This window comes from Podarcis raffonei, chromosome 4 (genome assembly GCF_027172205.1).
Source record: "Podarcis raffonei isolate rPodRaf1 chromosome 4, rPodRaf1.pri, whole genome shotgun sequence".
Classification (NCBI taxonomy): Eukaryota; Metazoa; Chordata; class Lepidosauria; order Squamata; family Lacertidae; genus Podarcis; species Podarcis raffonei.
In genome coordinates, this window is record NC_070605.1 from 41,866,260 (window position 1) to 41,886,859 (window position 20,600).

The window sequence follows — 20,600 nt, forward strand, 5'->3', positions numbered from 1 at the left end:
AATTATTTATACTTGGGAAAAGCTAGCAGAGATAATGTCATTACACTGAGGGAAGAAAACCTATTGCATGTGTTTATAAGCAGACTAACTAGTCTTTGTATATTATATTTACATTTTATACATCTCAAAATAATTGTCTTATGGCATGCAAACTTTCCCCATTTATCTCCACTTTTCTCTGTGAAGTTAATTTGTGAATTCCATGTGTAATTTTTCATGTGACGATTATATATGTGGCTTTCACATATGTACAGCAGGTCTAGGTAAAGGTAAAGGGACCCCTGACCATTAGGTCTAGTGCTGGCCGACTCTGGGGTTGCGGCGCTCATCTCGCTTTATTGGCCAAGGGAGCCGGCGTACAGCTTCCGGGTCATGTGGCCAGCATGACTAAGCCGCTTCTGGCGAACCAGAGCAGCGCACGGAAATGCCATTTACCTTCCCGCGGGAGTGGTACCTATTTATCTACTTGCACTTTGACATGCTTTCAAACTGCTAGGTTGGCAGGAGCAGGGACCGAGCAACGGGAGCTCACCCCGTTGCAGGGATTCGAACCGCCGACCTTCTGATTGGCAAGTCCTAGGCTCTGTGGTTTAACCCACAGCGCCACCCGCGTCCCATACAGCAGGTCTACATGCACTGAAAAGCAGTGACCAGTAACAGCTTTCCATGGGCACATACATGTAAGAAAAACCTGCATATAAAACATCTTCTCTGAGTGTGTAATTTCAGCCTGTTTGAGTCCTATGGTGCTTAGGTGTACTAAAACTAGCAAATATAGTAGTTAGAATGGGAAAGTATTTCTTTGTTGCAACCATACATACTCGAAATAAAGCAGCACTTACTCACAAAGAGCTAAATGGGTAATTAATTTAACGCATGAACAATGCAAAAATCCCTCTGAGTCAAAGAGAATTCTTGCTTGAAAGCTTTGAGTGGACAGGCGGAGTCCCCCCAACCCCAGGTGACCCCCTAGAGGAATAATGACTCAACAATGTGCTATGGGATTAAAATTGGCCACAACTTTATTAAGCTTCAGATTTAGGGAGACCTTGGCTCAGGTATTGGGAGTTTATCCTTCCCAGTCCCCAGCCGGGGATCTGGGAGACATCAGGGTTATCCAGAATGTGTGGGGATTGGGCTGGCTCTGGAGCCAACTGATGCTTCGCAGGTAAGATTCACCTTCTGTTGTGTGGGCAGGGCGGTCCCGGCCCACTACCTGGCCGTTCCCCTGGCAACGCCTCCCCAGGCAGGATTGGGTGATTGGCTGAGGTAGGTGGAGACCTCCAGGTATCCAGCCTGGGGAGGGCGAAGCCAGCCCGTACTACCAGGAACCGCACTGGGATCCAGGGGGCTGCACATGGCCATGCAAAAGGTGCCCCCCATTTGATGTGGGGAGCGGTCATTGTAGTCAGCTGGTTCAAACTTTTCTTTAACCCAGGAAGATACTGAATACATTCAGGAATGCTTCTGTGCAAACACCTTTACTCACTAAGTGACAGGACAACCACAGCAAACAGCAAACTTTTAATTTGCTTAACCCTGCAATCACGATAGGCATATAACAAACAATACCAGAAATACTAGAACTGATTCTTCATCCCACTGGCAATTAACCATGCATGTACATAATATAAAATTACCTTCTATAAGATGATAAAAGCACAGAAATATTATTCAGCTTCCTGGCAGAACAAGTTTCAGATTCCTCATAATACCTCTCCACTGAGTGACTCTACCCTTCTGTCTGAACCAACCCATTCATGGTGCTTACATTTTGAATAGACAAAATAAATATGAGGTTGAAGACCGGAACTGACAAAACAGTTCTGAGGCTATATTAAGGAACGGTTAAGAAATCAGAAGTGCTGCTATTTCAAGAGGAAGCCTTTACTAAAGAATAGGGAAAGTGTAGAAATTCAATTCAGTTTGCATTTAAAGGCAAAGCTACCCAGTTCACACTTTCCAAAACAGTATGTGAACCTCAACACACTCATAAATTGAAAGTCATGTTTTTCTGAATTTTGTGATGCTGATGCTGTTCTTCAGCCAAATAATGCATATGTATACTTGAGTAAAGGGCACATAAAATTCACAATTAGTGAAAATAATGTACAAAAATGGTTGATAATGGGGATAATTGATTTAGAAAATGCTGTATATTAGGGGAAATTACCGTATTTTTCGCTCTATAGGACGCACTTTTCCCCCTCCAAAAATGAAGGGGAAATGTGTGTGCGTCCTATGGAGCGAATGCAGGCTTTCGCTGAAGCCTGGAGAGCGAGAGGGATCAGTGCGCACCGACCCCTCTCGCTCTCCGGGCTTCAGGAAGCTATCCGCATACATACAATAATGTGTATACTAGGAGAAAGTCACACTAAAATGCTGGTTACTTTTCATGAGGACTGGGGGGGGGAATAGCAGAGTGATGTGGATAACTGAACTTAAGATTGGAAAAATGAGAAATGGAGAGAAACCAAACTTGTCAGCTTCACCCATCCCTTCTGAAGAAACAGATTTAAAGAAGAATTTGAAAAGTGTAAATAGGGAAGCTATCCAGACAGAGTGAAACAGGAAAATAAAGTTAGGGATAGTGTGCCTAGTTTTGCCACTTGGGGCAAAGCGAGAATTTTTGTTCTGGCACTGTGGTCACGCACCCCACCTGCACCAGTCTGCAATAAAGCAAAAGGAGCTCATCTCTACTTCTATTGTTGGAACAGTTTCACATGAGCAAAAACTTCTAAAAATAGCTTAACTTCTCTCTCTCTTTTCCAGCTTTGAAACTGATCAAAATGAATGTACCAGTGTGGCATTTCAGAGAAAGCAGAGCACCCCTCTCCCAGAGCTGCTAAAGGTCAGATTTTTATTTGCTAATTTTAAAGGAGCCTTGATTGATTGATTGATTGATTGATTGATTGATTGATTTGGTCTCTAAAGCCACAGTGGGTGCTGTGATTCTCCAATGCTTTGATTTTTCCGCTCTTCCATTGTCTCTCGAGACAGATGGATGCCAACAACAATTAAATAAGTATGGAGAAGGCAGAGGAAACTGAACATATGTATTTGTAAACATAAGTTATGATAAGTCATGGTTAATGACTTAACAGGGTCAAGAAACATGCTAGTGCAGAGATTGCCAAACTTCTTGGACCAATGGGCATATTTTGAATTTTGAGAAAGTGCTGTGATTGGCACTCAACAAATTGCTGCCACAGGGGCATGCCATCATACAAATTTATTGCTGCTTCACTTATAGCCTCACGTTTGCCATGGGAAGTCACCTATGTCCTTCTAGTCCTGACTATGAAGATCACACAACACTGTCTTCATATCCACCCATCCACCCCAATACTGTGGCTGTCTAATAATAACAGGGAGCATTCCCAAGTACCAGGAAAAAATATAGAAGGTGACCGCAGCACACTGATGCACACTGTCACACAGACACACACTCATAGAACACATACTGGCCACAGGCATTCCTCTTCCTCCTCCTCCTCCTCCCTCCCTCTCTCTCTCTCTCTCTCTCTCTCTCTCTCTCTCACACACACACACACACACACCCTCACACACACACCCACATAAGCTTCACATATACACAGCCACACATTTATCTCTTCCCCTCTCACACCACATGTTCTTGAAGCCGTGGTTTGATCTTGGCTTGTTGATTGTGGTTTGTTGGGGGGGGGAACACATTGGGATCGCTGTTAAGACATAACAAGCCAAAAATTTTATAATTGTTGCTCCTGCCAGCGAGAAACAATGCAGGAATTATTGGCTGGCATACTTTAGCACACTGAGCGATCCCAATAAGCCATTAAGCGTGACTTATTGTTATGTGCAAATGGGGTCAGAGAGTGCCGTTTAAAAATAAGCTTGTTTATACCAGAAACTGTTGCAGCATTGTGGAACAGCAAAAAGCTAACATTAAAAAACCTAGTATTTAGGAAAGAGGCCAGGTGGAAGCTGACTGACTGAGTACAGTGGTGCCTCGCAAGACGAAATTAATTCGTTCTGCGAGTTTTTTCGTCTAGCGAATTTTTCGTCTTGCGAAGCACGAAATCCCATAGGAATGCATTGAAAATGAATTAATGCGTTCCTATGTTCAAAAAAAGTCCAAACAAAGCCAAATTTGGTACAACAAGAGTTTATTAACTGCTCTTTAAAGTCACACATACTGTAAAGAGCATTTCAAAAATTGAAGGAACAATAAATTAAATTTCTAAACATGACAGAAAAACATTTAAAAATCAACAAAGTGAACAGTACATTTTCTAAGACTCTGGAGGACCACTTGAAGAAGGTTCCTCTTCCACTCTTTGCTTCTTGCTGAAGAACCTGTCCATGGTCTGCTGCTTCATCCGCCTTTTCAGCACCTCCCTGAAAGGCGACATGACCCTCGTATCAAAAGTGTTCGCAAGGTCATGTACCACGTGCTTGTCAGGGTGGTGCCGCTGTGCAAAAGCCTGCACATCCTTCCACTTCCGGCAAATGTCCCTCAGTTCTTTGGAGGACAGCCGTTCCTCAGTTGCTTCCTCCTCTTCCAGCGAGGCCTGCAGTTCGACCAGCTCCTGGGTGGTCAGCTCGTGGTCATGCTCCTCCACCAGCTCGCTGACGTCCTCCTCTGTGACCTCCAGGCCCATGGTCCTCCCCAAGGCAACAACGTCCTGCACCACTGTTGACTCTGGTGCATCAGAGTCACTTGGTGCCACACAGTCCGGCCACAGGCTGCGCCAAGCGCAATTCAAATTTCCCTGGCTGATCCCGTTCCAGGCCGTGGTGATCATCTTCAAGCAGGTGACGATGTCAAAGTGGTCCTTCCAGAATGCCCGCAGGGTGATGGTGGTGCAATCAGTCACCTCGAAGCATCGCCTGAAAAGCTCCTTGGTGTAGAGTTTTTTGAAATTGGCGATGACCAGCTGATCCATCGGCTGGAGCAGTGGCGTGGTGTTAGGCGGCAGGAACATGATGCTGATGAAGCTGCACTCCTCCAACAAGTCCTCCTCAAGGCCTTTAGGATGAGCAGGAGCATTGTCCATCAGAAGCAAAGCCTTCAGCGGCAGGTCGTTGTCCAGCAGGTACTGTTTGACAGCAGGGCCAAAAGCAAGATTGACCCAGTCCACAAACAGCACACGTGTGACCCAAGCCTTGCTGTTGGATCGTCACATGACACTCAGCTGCTCCTTGTCGACCTTGTGTTTCTTGAAGGCCCGTGGGTTCTCCGAGTGGTACACCAGCAGGGGCTTGATCTTCAGGTCGCCGCTTGCGTTGGCACAGAAGAGCAGGGTCAGACGGTCCTTCATGGGCTTGTGGCCAGGCAACTTGGCCTCCTCCTGTGTGATGAAAGTCCTTTTGGGCATCCTCTTCCAAAACAGCCCGGTCTCGTCGCAGTTGAAGACCTGCTGTGGAACGTAGCCCTCCGTCTTCACAGCCTCCAGGAACTCCGCTGCAAAGTCTTCAGCCGCAGGAACATCAGAACTGGCAGCCTCTCCATGCCTGACCACGCTGTGGATTCCAGATCTTGCCTTGAAGACTTATGGCTCGCCTGAGGTTCCTGGCTGTTCCCGGACGAGGTCTGTGTACAAGGCCTTGGCCTTCTCACAAATGACGGCCTCAGTCACTGTGTCCCCTGCACACTGCTTCTCTTCTAACCAGATGAGCAGCAACTTCTCAACCTCCTCCAGAACAGCTGGGCAGTTCTTCACGATCCTGGTGACTCCCTTGGCTGCATCAGTCGCAAGGATCTTCTCCCTCATCTTCAGGATGGTCCCGATGGTCGATGGATTCCTCCCATACTCCCTGGCGAGGTCTGTCACACGCATTCCACCGTCGTGCTTCCGGATGATCTCCTCCTTCATTTCCAGCGTCACCTTCTCCTTCTTCCTCTCGCCAGCCTCTGCAGCAGCAGTCTTCTTGGGTCCCATGGCAGCACAGCTCCTACCTTCGCAAACTCAGGGGGGAAAAAGAATCAGTGCTTGAAACCAAAAAATTCAAAAGCACCCAGCCACCCACCACACAGAAATTCAAACCCAGAACCAAGTCCTTGAATTCCAAACACCCAACCCAAAATCCAAAAACCCCAAAAAAAGTTTTAAAAGTTTAACTTACCAAATGGCTGCAAAAGAAGTTTTGGAAAATCTTCAAAAATCAGCAAAGTCTTCTAAAACCTCAACTGTTCCCCCAGCACCCACCCACCACACAGAAATTGCAAACCCCTCCCCAACTGTTCCCCCAGCCCCTCCCCAACTGTTGCAAACCCCTCCCCAACTGTTGCAAACCCCTCCCCAACTGTTGCAAACCCCTCCCCAACTGTTCCCCAGCCACCCACCGCACAGAAATTCAAATCCAGAAATTTTTTTCAAAAAACAACAACATGGCCCAATGGTCACAGAAAATCATAAAAATTCAAAAAAAACCCACACAAGCTCCCAGATTCTTGCAAACCCCTCCTCAACTGTTCCCCCAGCCAGCCACCACACAGAAATCCAAATCCAGAATTTTTTTTTTAAAAAAACAGCATGGCCCAATGGTCACAAAAAATCATAAAAATTCAAAAAAACCCCACACAAGCTTCCAGATTCTTGCAAACCCCTCCTCAACTGTTCCCCCAGCCAGCCACCACACAGAAATTCAAACCCAGAATTTTTTTTTAAAAAAGAAAACAGAGTGGCCCAATGGTCACAAAAAAATCATAAAAATGCAGAAAAAAACCACACAAGCTTCCAGATTCTTGCAAACCCCTTCCCAACACCAAGTCCTTGAATTCCAAACACCCCAACCCAAAATCCAAAAACCCCCAAAAAAGTTTTAAAAGTTTAACTTACCAAATGGCTGCAAAAGAAGTTTTGGAAAATCTTCAAAAATCAGCAAAGTCTTCAAAAACCTCAAAAAAGGCTACCACACTGCGTGCTATTAGTTGCTCCTCGAAGTCAAGTCGCAACTGCACCTCTTCAAGCAATGCACCCTGGGTATTAACGGTTTTACGAAAAAGGAAACAAACTTGCAAGACGTTTTCGTCTTGTGAAGCAAGCCCATAGGGAAATTCGTCTTGCGAAGCACATCGAAAAACGAAAAACTCTTTCGTCTAGCGAGTTTTTCGTCTTACGAGGCATTCGTCTTGCGGGGCACCACTGTAGAGGGACATGAGTAGAAAATCCAGAAATGGATTAAAATGCCTCTGTATGTCCAAGGCCACGACTTACTTAGTTGCAGATATTAGGGACATTGAGATTAATAAATGGTAATTGCTTGACCCTTCAATTCACTCTGATAATTAAATTTAAATTAAATGTTAATATTGTCACAAGTTTTGCCAATATTCAAACTTGCATTGTTTTTCAGGCATAAATGTTCATTAATCAAATGGATGAAGTTTAAATTGCTTACCCTTAAATCACAGGATTTAACTAAATCGTGTTCAAAGCACATAAGGAATTAGGAATGGGTGTGCCAACAGCCGTGCTGGTGCAGCTTTTCAATATTAGAATCAGAGGAACAATCAATTTGGAGTACAGGAGTTGTGGGTGTGCTGATGTGCACAGCTGTGGTGCTACAAAATACCATGCTAACCCAAACAGCATCTTACATGGAGCAGGTCCATCCTGCTGTTCTGCTTTATCAGTTTAAGTAACTCTATATGACACATTATTTGTTATGTTCCCAAGTATTGTTTGTGCTTATCTATATGGTTCATTGGAGGCTTAAGGGCCTTTAAGAATATATGTCATCCACAGTTCACAATACACCATGTATGAATCCATTTCTCATGTTGCTGTTTTATGTGATGCCGTAATAATAATAATAATAATAATAATAATAATAATAATAAATTTTATTTATATCCTGCCCTCCCCAGCCGAAGCCGGGCTCAGGGCGGCTAACAACAATAAAACAGTACAACATTCTAAAATCATTTCATTATAAAATTAATTCAAATCAAATTGATGGCAACCATTGAGCTAGAAGTTCTGTGAGGATTGCCAAAGGAGAGAGTCAGGCTGTGCCCTGGCCAAAGGCCTGGTGGAACAGCTCTGTCTTGCAGGCCCTGCGGAAAGATGTCAAGTCCCGCAGGGCCCTAGTCTCTTGTGACAGAGCGTTCCACCAGATTGGAGCCACAGCCGAAAAAGCCCTGGCTCTAGTTGAGGCCAGCCTAACCTCTCTGTGGCCTGGGATCTTCAGGATGTTTTTGTTTAAAGACCGTAAGGTCCTCCGTGGGCAGGTGACAGCAGTGCTTGTTCCTGGGTGAACGCCACTGGTACAGATAACTGGTTCCCCTAAAGTTCCAACTTTCCCTTGTGATGCTATTGCAAAAAAACAAAACCATAACTGGCTGAGGCTTTGTGCAGAGTTGATGGTGCTTGATTCTGAAAACTTCTTTTGGTAAGAGGCTATAAATATTTAGAAAATAATAACAACTCTTAGAAGTTTTGTAGCAGCTTGGGCGTGATACAAGATAATCACCAGGGGAAGGAAAACCATTATTCTCTCGTAATGTAAGTGGGGGCAGAAAAAATATATTAGCCAACTAGGAAAATAGTGCATAATTGCAGATATTCTAAAAGCCTGAGGCAGATATTACTGAAGACCATATTTATGAATCTTCATTTTGCCATGCTATGCAGGAGTTACTGAAAACATAACAAAGCAATTATGATGCCCATATTTTTGTGTAAAAAAACTAGAGTCTTTGAAAATATTTTCAAACTGGTTACTTTTATAGAGATTAAAGGTAATTGTTTACCTCTGATTTGAGGTTGAATATTCCCTCTTATATAACACCTTAGCTCAGGTATAAACATTTTATTTGTTGAAACCAAAGTCTTGTCTTGGTTATCTTACAACTTGACACTCCCCACTTAGCTATTTTTAAATAGCATCCAGTATGCTTGTTTCAGCTCTTATTTCTTCAAATAGAAACAGGTCTAAGATACAGCCATAATTTCTTTGTGAAAGAAAGCTGCTGAACAACATAAACCCATACACTTGTGCAAATATGCTGCTACTTACATGTTCATTCCAGAATGTACTGACCTCCTAAAGTGTTTCTTTTGCTAGAGTTCTGAAATGTGTGGTTTGGATGATTTTAAACGTAAGCATGATACCTGTCCACTACAGAGTAAAGGATTATAATAAATAGGGTGTAGAAAGAAGATAGCTGCTAGTGCTGTTCTGTAACCAGTGTTGCACAATAGCTTCTACAAGAGTGTATACGGTGTAATAATATCCGTTGATACTAAAAAGCTGTCTGATTTCCCACCACCACAAAAGCAGCCCTCAAGGCATCTTTTCCCTTAAGCCTGCTGTAAGGAAGTTAAGTTTCCACCACTGATGGAAGCAGAAAGGAGTCTTGTCAGTATGAGTCATGTTACAGTGCATTAGCCAAATTGCTAGCATTAAAACAGTGTGTACTATACATGAATGCACTTCAGTGCACTTATAATACAGTCTGTGAGTTTAAATGGGCAGAGATTTGGACTTAGATATGAGAGTCCAAGGTTCAAATTCTTGTTCAGTCATAAAGCTCCCTGAGTCACCATCTCTCAGACTAATCTTCTTTGTTGCCAACCTCTCATAGGGTTGCTGCAAGGATAAACAATATAATTTAGTTTCTCTCTCATTGTTATTAATAAAATACCTCTTTCCTTACAGATTTCAGTCTGTGACAGCAAGAACCTCTCAACTGAAGAGCTGAGCAGATCCACCACTCAGGAGGAATTAAAGAAAGCTAATAGCCTTCCTAGTTTAGTTCATGAAGGCAAAAACGCCAGTAATGACAGACAGCCCAAAGAAGGATTTTTCCAGTATCTTGGGAGTTTGTTTGGTATTGCTCCAAAATCATCCTACAAAGAATCTGAGCATTCCAACCTTGGAGATGGATGCCACAGAACTGGCAAAGACTTTGCAAGTCCACCTAGTCACCAGGAAGGTGGACATGCAGACCACCCAAAACCAGAAATATTTGTCATTTCAACACCTGGAGGTGACCAGACAGCAGCAAGCAAAGAGGAACAGGCTAACTTTGTTAAAAGCACCAGTTCTGGCTCACAGGATTTACAGAAAGCACAGGAGCAATCTGCTGAAGCATCCAAGTAAGTTTTTTCATTTGTCTCCGCACAACCTCAAGAGAAAGGTATGCTCAGTATTACAAAATGTTTTAAGATATCCTTGGGACATCCTTTTTCCATTTCTGAAAGATGCTTACAAGTGGCCACAATATTAGAATGCTATGGTAGTAATGAGTTTTAATGGGTTAGTAACCATAACTGGAATTTAAGGCACACCCTAGCTTCTCTTTTAAATTTTCCAATGAAAGTCACAAAATGATGTGATCCTGATTTGCATGATTAAATCCTGGCTTCATAAGCCACAAGGCAGAATTAAGAAATCAACTTCAAACCAAAGATGGCTTCTAAATTTTGCCTTGTTTGGAAACCATTGACTATAGTTACAGAGATATTGTGGTGGCAATCAATTTATCAAACTCCCCAAGGACTATCAAACATCTTTTGGCCAGACATTGGAGAGGCTATTATTCATCTTTTGGCCAGACATTTGGAGAGGATTGGCCAGACATGGCCAGCAGTAAATGAGTTGGTTGTAAGTTTACTATTACTATTACATTGTATTCTGATATTGTATGCTTTTAAAATAAAAACACAAATAGTGTGTAGTTATAGTCTCCTGTGGATGTTCACCTGATGAGAGGAAGGAAGCAGCAGCAGCAAAGGGATTGTGTGTTAGTGCACAAAGGTAATGCATATCAAGCTGATATTTGATTGTGTGAATGTGTCCAAGGAGTTGCTGGACTCCTAAGCATTCTTACCAGGGAGATAGCCTTACTGAATTCAACTGGACTTGCGGTACAATAATTAACTTGCTTACTTAAAGCTAGGTTTCTATTTTAGATCATGTAGATTATTCTACATAGGAAATATTGTTAAAAAAGTTTGCTTTATTCTATTTTTTTAAAGCAATAATATTGTAGCAACATCAGTGACAATGAAAAACCTAACCATATAAACATATAAGTATATAATGTGAAATATAAATATTTCCTAAAAACTAAACTAAAGTTTAGCTCAAGAAATTCTCGGGCAGATCAACCCAAAAGCCTGGGGAAGGAAGGTAAAGCAAGCCAATTGTACGCAAGTGCCATATTCAGAGCCCTGCAGAGGAATAGCGGGTGGAGATACATTTAACCTTTTTTCCTCCCTGGAGTTTCAGGGGTTTTTTTAATGAACCAGCTCTAGAACTGGTGTGTTGTGTGCCCCCCCCCATTTCAGGGAAGTGTTGGAACAGGAAGGACTATGGAGGTCCCCGTCTCCTGGGGCAGGCCTCTCTCTCCACTCCCAGATATTCTGTGTTCCCTCGGACCTCAGGACTGTGCAATTTAATTGTAGAATATTTATGTTGTACTTACTTGTCAAATTGCATCCTTTCAAAACTATTTTTTTCATTAGGTTTTGCAGCTGCTCTTGAAATGAACAAGAAACCAATTCCTAAAGAGTATGAGAGGAACAGTTACTTAAATGGGTGGGATGGAAAAAATATATCTGTGAGGCCAAGGTCAAGGGGGATGAAAGAATCACCATTGTCTCCACCTTGTTTTATTTTGTTAATTATTGTAAAGTTCCAAGACTTTCAATGTTTCCTTCTGCTTTTGACTTGGTGACTAGTATTTTCCATACTTTGCTGCTTTCTAGACTTGGAGATTTTCCTGCAATGATTAAAAGAGGGGTTATTTCAGGGGAGAGGAATGAAAAGCCCAGAATGTTATAGGCAACCTATTTAACTGTTTCGTTTTCTTGGAGAATATCAAAACATTACATCAAAATTCCTGGGCATATTGGAGGTTGGAACCATCTCACTAGTATTTAGCCAATTTAAATAGTGTATAATATGCATAGATAGTGAGTAATTTAAATGAGGGATGCAAGGGGTGTTTGGCAAATGATGCAAATAGTATTCCTGAAATGTAGAAGTTCTTGAAAACCACTTCTGTTGTAGATAGAAAGCAACATTGAGATTGTGAGTTCTCAATTCTCTAATGGTTTGCCTTAAATGAAAGTCTTTTGCTTTTATAATCAAAACTTTGCCGAGAGAGTTTTGGCTAACTTTAGTGAAATTGGATCAGTGTTGTTTCTTTTCTGTTTAGTCCATCTCTTGAAAACATATTTATATCCTGCCGCACCCTGTGCAGCTAACTATAGTTAAAACATTAGGGAAGTACAGTTCTGATCATTTGAATAAACTTCTTAGAACACAAGTACTGATTGCATATAACTGCCAAGTACGAAAACTAGTTTGACAAGCTCACATGCCACATTAGTGTGTGATTTATGACTGGTTTTCATGCCATGTCGATGACTGCGTAGCCCAAGTTAGTCTTAATTTATTCCGAAAGTTCATGTAGCATTCCTGTCAGTGCTGTGACAGAAGGAAATGCTGTGCAAATGCAAATCAAACCCTTTCGCTGCATTATAACGAATGGAGAAAGTAGAGAGCGGTTAAGTAAAAAAACACAGATGAAAATTCTAATAGCCTGAACATTTCTAGTGTGTGAGAACAAGGGAGGGAAAGATGGAGCGTTAAGAGGAGTGACACAAGATGGGTTGCAGATGGAGGAGAAGAGAAAGAGAGCTGTCAGCATATGTGCGTGTGCTTTTTTATGGCACAAAACCAAAGTTAAGAGATGTGATTATATTTTTTCCCCAATTGTTTTTATTGATTTTCCAGAATTTTTAAAACAAACAAACAAACAAACAAACATCTTAACTGTACTTAATGCAATCTTCATAACATTGTTAAGTGACTTCCTCTAATCCCCCTGGCTGAGTTTCAGTGTATATCATTGTAACAGTTTTCCAAAACCAAATTTCTCATAAAATTAACTTAATCACTTAACATCATTCTTTCTTTTCATTTTAACTTTAAGCACTTTATTCTCTAACATCACATATTTAAATCCTAAGCCTATCTGGTATTTGCAAGTTTTTCCAATTAACTTATCTTAACATATTTAACTAAATAGTCTTTGAATTTCATCCATTCCTTCTGGTACTCCTCCTCCTTCTGGTTGCAGATTCTTCCAGTCAGGTCGGCTAGCTCCGAAAACTCCATCATCTTCATCTGCCATTCCTCCACTGTTGGGACTTCTTGTGTTTTCCATTTCTTAGCTAACAAAATTCTAGCTGCAGTTGTAGCATACAAAAAACAATCTAACATCTTTCTTGGGCAATTCCAGACCTATTATTCCAAGAAGAAAGGCCTCTGGTTTCTTAGTAAATGTATATTTCAACATTTTTTTTCAATTCATTATAAATCTTCTCCCAGAAGTCTTTCACCTTGGGGCAGGTCCACCACATATGATAAAAGGTACCTTCTTTTTCTTTATATTTCCAGTATAGATTATCACTATTATATCTTTGCTAATTTTACAGGAGTTAAGTACCATCTATACAAAGAGATGCGGTTATAGTAGAGCTGTAGGCTATAAATTTTGAGACATAGGAAGATGTTTTATACTGAGTCGGGCCATTGTTTCATCTAGCTCAGTACTCACTGCACCAACTGGCAGATAACCACGATTTTTCTCAGTCACCAGAGCGTGTGCTCTACCGCTGAGCACATGCCCCACCATTTCATTACCATGGTGCGGCGGGGGGTGAGGGAGAGACTATAGCTTTTCTTTTATGCAGCTGTCACTCAGATGAAAGGAAAACGTGGCAATGCTTTTGTTTTAGTTAATATTGGAGTATGAGGAGGTTCTTGTTTTGTTTGTTTACGGAGCATTGGTGGTTCAGTGGTAGAATTCTCGCCTGCCACATGGGTGGTCCAGGTTCTTTTTCCGGCCAGTGCAACTTGCGCTTATCTGGAATAGCTCAGGTCTTAATCTCAGGGTTATGGGTTCGAGCCCCATGTTGGGCAAAAGACTCTTGCGTTGCAGGAGTTGGGCTAGATGATCCTCATGGTCCCTTGGAACTCTACAATCCTGTGATCCTATAAGTTTGTATCCTGTTTTTCAGTCCTCTAAGGATCCTTAATGCAACATGTTTCTGTCCCTGGAAAGGATCATTTAGAAAATGTCAGAAAACCTTTGGTCCTGGAGCTGATGAAAGTGAAGCTATTATGAACATAGGTGTTTGTAACAGGAGGTTTCAAATATTTATTTCTACTAGCTTTTCAAATTTATTGGCATATTGCACATAGTAACAATTATTATTATTATTATTATTATTATTATTAAATACCCTGCCCATCTGGCTGGGTTTCCCCAGCCTCTCTGGGCAGCTCACAGCATATATCACCAGGGATGGATGGCACAGCTGAAATAAAAGATAGAAGGATAATCCTACACAAATATTATTGTAGTTTTTGTTTTGTTAGTCTAGATCAGTGGTTCCCAATTAAGGGTCCAGGGACCCCTGGGGGTCTGTGGAACACACCCAGGGGGTCCACAGCCCCATCCCTTACCTCCTCTCAAACTAAATTTTTGTCACTTTTGTATGATAATAACACAAATTTTATGGTCTGTGTTTTTTGTAGTATACCTAAAATCATTTGCTTATTAGGGGCTACCCCACATTTTGTTCAAAAAATGCTTTGCAGAGGTAACTACCATAGAGTTATCAAAATTTTCAAAAGTAGGGGGTCCGTGGCTTGGCTTTTGAAAAATAGGGGGTCCTCAGTAATTAGCTAATTGGGAAGCACTGGTCTAGATATTCGGTAGTCAGTGGCACATCTCTTTAACACCTATGGCCTTGAAGTGCCCCCTGCCCCCACAACAGAACTAGAAAATCCAGCTACTGTGTGAACCTTTGCATTCTGAGGTTAATTTTGTAACCTCAGTTGGAAAAGACTCTGTTTTCCAGGCTGTGAGCCAAGGAAGGTGGAATTCATGAGTTCAGCTTGCAGTACATTGCAGGCGACAGATGACAACATATCCCTTGAGCAAACCCAGCCAGTTGATTCATTGAAGCAGTCACCCCTGACAAATGTTTGACACTTTTTATTAGCTGTTGTTAGTCCAATGACTTATTGTTTGAAAAACTGGACAGTAGCGAAAGTGTTTTGCAGAACACTTCTTAGAACATAATTCTTGAAAGATGAGTATTTATGATGGGATACTTGCGAAGCAAGTTTAGTACCATTTAATTATCTGAATGTTTAAAGAAGTAAAAATGTTTCCAGTCAAATGCTATCGTTCCCATTTGTTATAAATGGGAAATGTAAATATTTAAACATTGCTCTAAACATGACATGTATCTTGTAATAACTCCTTTCTTAGAGGAACTTCAGGTGTTGTTATATGTTGCAAGGACCCGGAAATATAAATGGCTTGTGTACTGCTTTGCAATGTACTGTATTGGCCTGAATATATACCACACCCAAATATAAGCCACATCTTTAAAATTCATGGGGGGGGGGAGAGAAAAAAAGCCAATACCTCAATATAAGCTGCTCCCTTAAAATTCTGCAGGCACTCACACCCATTCTGTTTTACCGTATGTCTGTTTCAGCAGCGATATTGTAAGAGTCAATTTTTGTAAGGTCACGAATTTAAGTCATACTTTAACTTTTCATGGTTGGAATTTGGGGAAAAAGTGAAGCTTATATTCAGGCCAATATGGTATGTATGTAATGATATGAAGTGGAACGTGTAATATCTGTTCCTCTGAAACTCTGTGTTGTGGTGTGGGTGTTCTACCAGCAAAAACAACAGTTCTGTGCACATTTCTACCAGAAATATACAGGGGCTCCATTTGAAACATTAGAAAAAGGTGAGAAAATAGCAAGTGTGATCGGCTTGCACTTCCTGTAATAACTTAAGTATAAAGAATAGGAAGTGTGAGCCAATCACACTTCCTGTTCCCTGTGCGTATAATAACAATCAAAGCTGCTCTCTTATAGTACTGATTGATAAGCCAAATGTGAAATTAAAATGTCTTGCACATCCTAATGAAAGGCATGAATCGCTAGAGATAAGTGGACTGGTATAAGATTAAAAGTTCAGTTTTTGTATTTTATGCTTGCTTTCCACAATTAAGTTTAGAGGTTAACTTTAACCAAGAGTCAGAGTCATCAAAATGCCAGCATTATGAAACATCAGCCACTAAACGATCTTGTATAATGTTATTCTTATTCCATCGGAACCATTTGCTACAAAGGAAATCTTGATAAGGTTTCTTCTCTAAATGTTATCTATCAGTAGCCATTCCATCTGGTTGCTGCAGGGGAAGAGATAGGAGAGCAGGGTCTTTTCCATGGCTTGGCTGAAATACTAATCCAGAAATTTCTATTTCTGTGGGCGCTAATTGAGTTTTTTAAAAAACTCATCATGTGATCTTAAACACCATCACTTGGAAGAAAGTCCTATTGGTTTCAGTAAAACTTGCTTTCAGGTATTTTATATTTTGTGTATACTGCTTAAAATATTTTGATAATTAAGCAGTATATAATTCCTGTTAAATAAAATTAAAATATGAAAAATCCATAAATAGGTTAAGAAAGACCTCTGAACTATTTTCTTACTTAAAGCCCAAGCCTTTAAGAAAAACAAAGAGCAACAGCAATTCATAGATCACTGTGAATGCCTGTAAAACAAGCAATAATTTAATTAGGTTATGCGTTACATCAGCCCTTGAATTCTTCAATAAATTAAGATTATATTTATATTTAGGCAATTTTCTAAATGCCCGAATATAAAATATAACTGGAGAAAGACCAGCCAGCGAAATAGTAAGAGAAGCTGTGGGCTTTCTCTCCTAAAATCAAGCTGGATAAGTATTGGTCACAAGGGGTTTAGCTATGACAAATCCTGCCTCTCTGTCATAGATTATTTGGCACCTCCTCTTCTTCAGCTGCTCTCTATCAGCAGCCATGCCAGTTGACGTACAGCAGAGGGAGAGGTGAAACAGCAGGGCCCACTCCGTCAACTGGAAGAGAATAGCAGCCATTTAGCTCCTGCTCTCCCTGAACTCTAGCTATTCAAGCTGATGTTTATGAGAATTGTAAAAAATGCAAAACTGCTCCTTGAGTCTCCTTGTTTTCTTCTACCCTCCCCATCCCTTTTTCCTTTTGGAACATGTCTTAAAAATAAAAACAAGACAGGTTTACAATATGCATACAACTGCTTAGTAAATTTTAGATGCTATAAAACAAGACTGTGATTAGCTACAGAAAGTCACAAAGTCCATATCTTCTGTTGTAAATAAAAATATGCCCTTTTCCCTTATGGGGTACCCAAGAGCCCATATAGAGTCCTTACATAGGTTCCCTATTGGTAGGAGAAAATAACAGAGGCCAACCAGAGAATATTGAGAAGCAAAGCAGCTAGTAAGCTTGATCTTTATTGATCTGTTGCAACAGGGTGCTCCCCTCACATGCAGGAAAGGAGGAGGACCCAGAAAAATGCTGTGCAAGGATTTATAAAGACTTTTGAAATTCCCATCCTGTAGATCAAGACCACCCCCCAGAAACATCATACATACATCACGTGAGGGGTGTAACCTAAGACCACCCCTCAGATGCATCACAGAAAAGGTGGTCTTAAAACAGAAATTTCAATATTGTTTTTCTCTTATCCTTGTTTATTTCCTGTCTGGCAGTTTACTTGATTGGATTGCCTGAGGAGCCTGGCCAGTCTTTTGTAATGATAAGGCTCACACCCTTATTCAAACACAGACATACCCTTAAGACAGGATTTGTGAAGGAAGAGACAATGGGGAGGCTTTTCCATTTTGACCTTGCAGAGAAAACATTTGGTCAGTTTAGGAATCAAAATGGTTCCAGGTTGGGCTTTCTGTGCTGATCTATGTATGTATGTGCGGTTATGAACATTACCATATATCTAAGACCATAAAATTCCTATCACACTTCCAATGTATAAGGCTCATTAATTGAACTTTTAACCACCTCTTTTACAACATACAATTTATCTGCGATCTCATTGTATACATATGCACCTTGATCCAGTTAGGCGAATGAGGAAGTACGTGCGCCAACAGGTAGTGCATGCCTGTTCTTTTCCTTGATCCAGCACTGAAAGTTGTACATGCAGAGCCATTCCTAAAAAGCTAAAATCCCCAAGCAGTTGTTAACGGCAGAGAAGTGTAGGGCAGAATCCACCCAAATCCTGCTTCACCTTCTCCACTAAATAGTAATGATTGGCAGGACATTTCTTTTCTTTTCTTTTCAAGCCTCTGTGCCTGCTAGGTTGAATCAGAGTCTTAATCTCAAATCTTCAGCATGTTTTTATGTCATGTGGTGTTTACTCACAGAAATGAAGATCTGTATGGCTGTATTGCACAGTAATAGGCTGTGATCCAGGAAAATGTATAATGCATGTGGAAACACGTTTTCACACATGGAAGAGCTATTTTCCTCATGCATGTGGTTTGCCCAATGAAAATCAAACAGTTTCCACATGCACAAGCCATTTGTGTTCTAATTGTCTACTTGTTCTCCTTTGTTCCTCATACCCAGTTGTATACAACTTATGCACCCTTATAGAGATATTTAAGTAGTTTATTTTGTGCACGTAGTTTCCTGGGTCATGTGCTATATTTACAGATAATCTAGTACAGTAGTTTGAAAGTTCGGTTCTGAAGGTTTCTTGTTAATTTAACTATGTCTTTATTTTTTACTCTTTTTTTGAAGGCATAGCATCTTATTCTATTTATATCAAACTATATCTTTTGTTGACTTAGGTAATAAATACATTGTAAGTGAACAGTATATATTCAATAAACTCTATGACTCAGAGCATTTATTACTGGCTTTTTGGCTACACCTATTCTTTAGTACAATTTTAAAGGTCATTCAACAATAACTGGATGTAGGTTGCTATGAAATATTCAACAATGGTGCATGGTTGTTCTGTTGTGAAGCATCTGAGTCAGACAATGTAGGCAGAGCTTTCTTCACGACCAGGATTTTCTTTCCCACGTTGCATTGTTGACTGCATCATTCAGGGCTGCCATGGCATAGCTTTGGCTATGAATTGTGCTAGATGCTCATTTCCCCCTATAAACTAATTTGCTCCTTCCCTGCTCGAGCTAAATAGAATTTGTCAATCTGAATTTTAAATTCTATAATTCCCTTTCTTGGTAGCTCAGAACAATTGTACTTTTATGAAAATAGATAATATATTTACAGAGTGTGTTGAGCTGATTAAGTTTATGTGATACTTTGCAGGTTGGTGGTGGCCATGCCAGCATATCCAGTTTAAAATTTAATATGGTTCTTTTTTGCTTTTTCATGTGCACATACGTGCAGCTACATTCTTCCTTATCTCCATGTGTAGTCTTCTCTATTCCGGGCACTTTGAACAGCAGCTGCTGCTGGAAATGGAAAGGAGAGAGGCAGTCCTTACTTCTTGTGGATCATTCACCTCCTCTAGTCCTTCACCCAATCCTCTTCAGACGGGCTTTTTTCTATAAATTAATGTCTCTAGTCTACGATTACTCTGCTACAGTAGAAGGCTGTAATTTGGTATATCTGCTGGCAGTATTGGTGATTAAGCAAACGAGTAAATGAGGATGGATGCTTCTCTGTACCTCACTGTAAGAAGTGCTGAGTAGTAAACAAGTATAAAGAAACTTAGCACTCCATGGTTTGGCCCTTGTCAATACCAATGGAGAATTATGCTTTGCTTTCTAGGAATCTCAGCAATTTAAGTGCATTGATTTACTGTAAACGGAATGAAAAATGAGTCTAGAATAAACTTTCTGGTCGTGGCATTGCAGATATTTTTCGTGTACCTTAAAATAATAGTAGAATATTGGTTATGAATTGAATCATGAATGCAAAAATCTCTGGGAACAATAATAAAAACAAAAGGCTCAATATCTTTTTTTAAAAAAAACATGCCATTTTATAAATAATAATCTCTTTCAAACGTTAGCCTTTTCGTATTGGTGCTGTGGCAAAATCTTGGCCATAGAAGACTTAAATGTCTGGAGCAGCTCTGAAGTGGATAGACAGATGGTGCTGTTGGAATATATAATCTGCTTTCCCCCCCCCCCCTCTGGAGACTAAGAATGGCACCTGAATAATGTACCGATAATCTGTCCCTGCTGCATTTGTATTTCACCGATTAGAATTAACTGGGCTTTTAAACTGTATGCTCAAGAAGAATTTCATATTTGCTTCATATCTCCTTGGTCTTATAACACATGTTTAGTCTTATAAAATTCATTTTTTTGCTTGAGAGTGAGAGATTAAAAGGCTTTAATTCATGTATAAAATGACATTAGCCCCACAGATAACCTCTAAAGATTACATCCAGATGGCAAGTATGCATAGCAGAAAAGCACCAGTTTCTCTGTAGCCTTCATAGAGCTGCTGATTCATATGACACTTCTAACATGCCACATGGGGCTCATGATGAGGTTTGACTTTGTTCTGAAGTGGCCATCTGATTGCTTCAGGCACAGCCAAATTGTAGTTTAATTTGCAGTTCTTCTGCTCTTGAGTTTACAGTGATATGGTGAGCCATGCCACAATCTGGTCACAATTTGTAGTCCTCAAACGAATCCAACATTCACTCCAATTGCAGTAACTCTCTCTCTCTTTTACATGTGGCATCATTTCTCTCAGTT

General features: G+C 40.7%; 1 protein-coding gene across 1 annotated transcript in view; it reads left to right on the top strand.

Moving 5' to 3' along the window:
- The window catches only part of LOC128412330 (very large A-kinase anchor protein-like), a 33,702-nt gene that overhangs the window by 9,745 nt on the left and 3,357 nt on the right, over positions 1-20,600 (top strand). The window contains exons 2-3 of the mRNA XM_053385237.1: positions 2,773-2,851; positions 9,649-10,088. Coding sequence (XP_053241212.1) covers positions 2,773-2,851; positions 9,649-10,088 — 519 coding nt within the window. The remainder of the gene's footprint in view (positions 1-2,772; positions 2,852-9,648; positions 10,089-20,600) is intronic.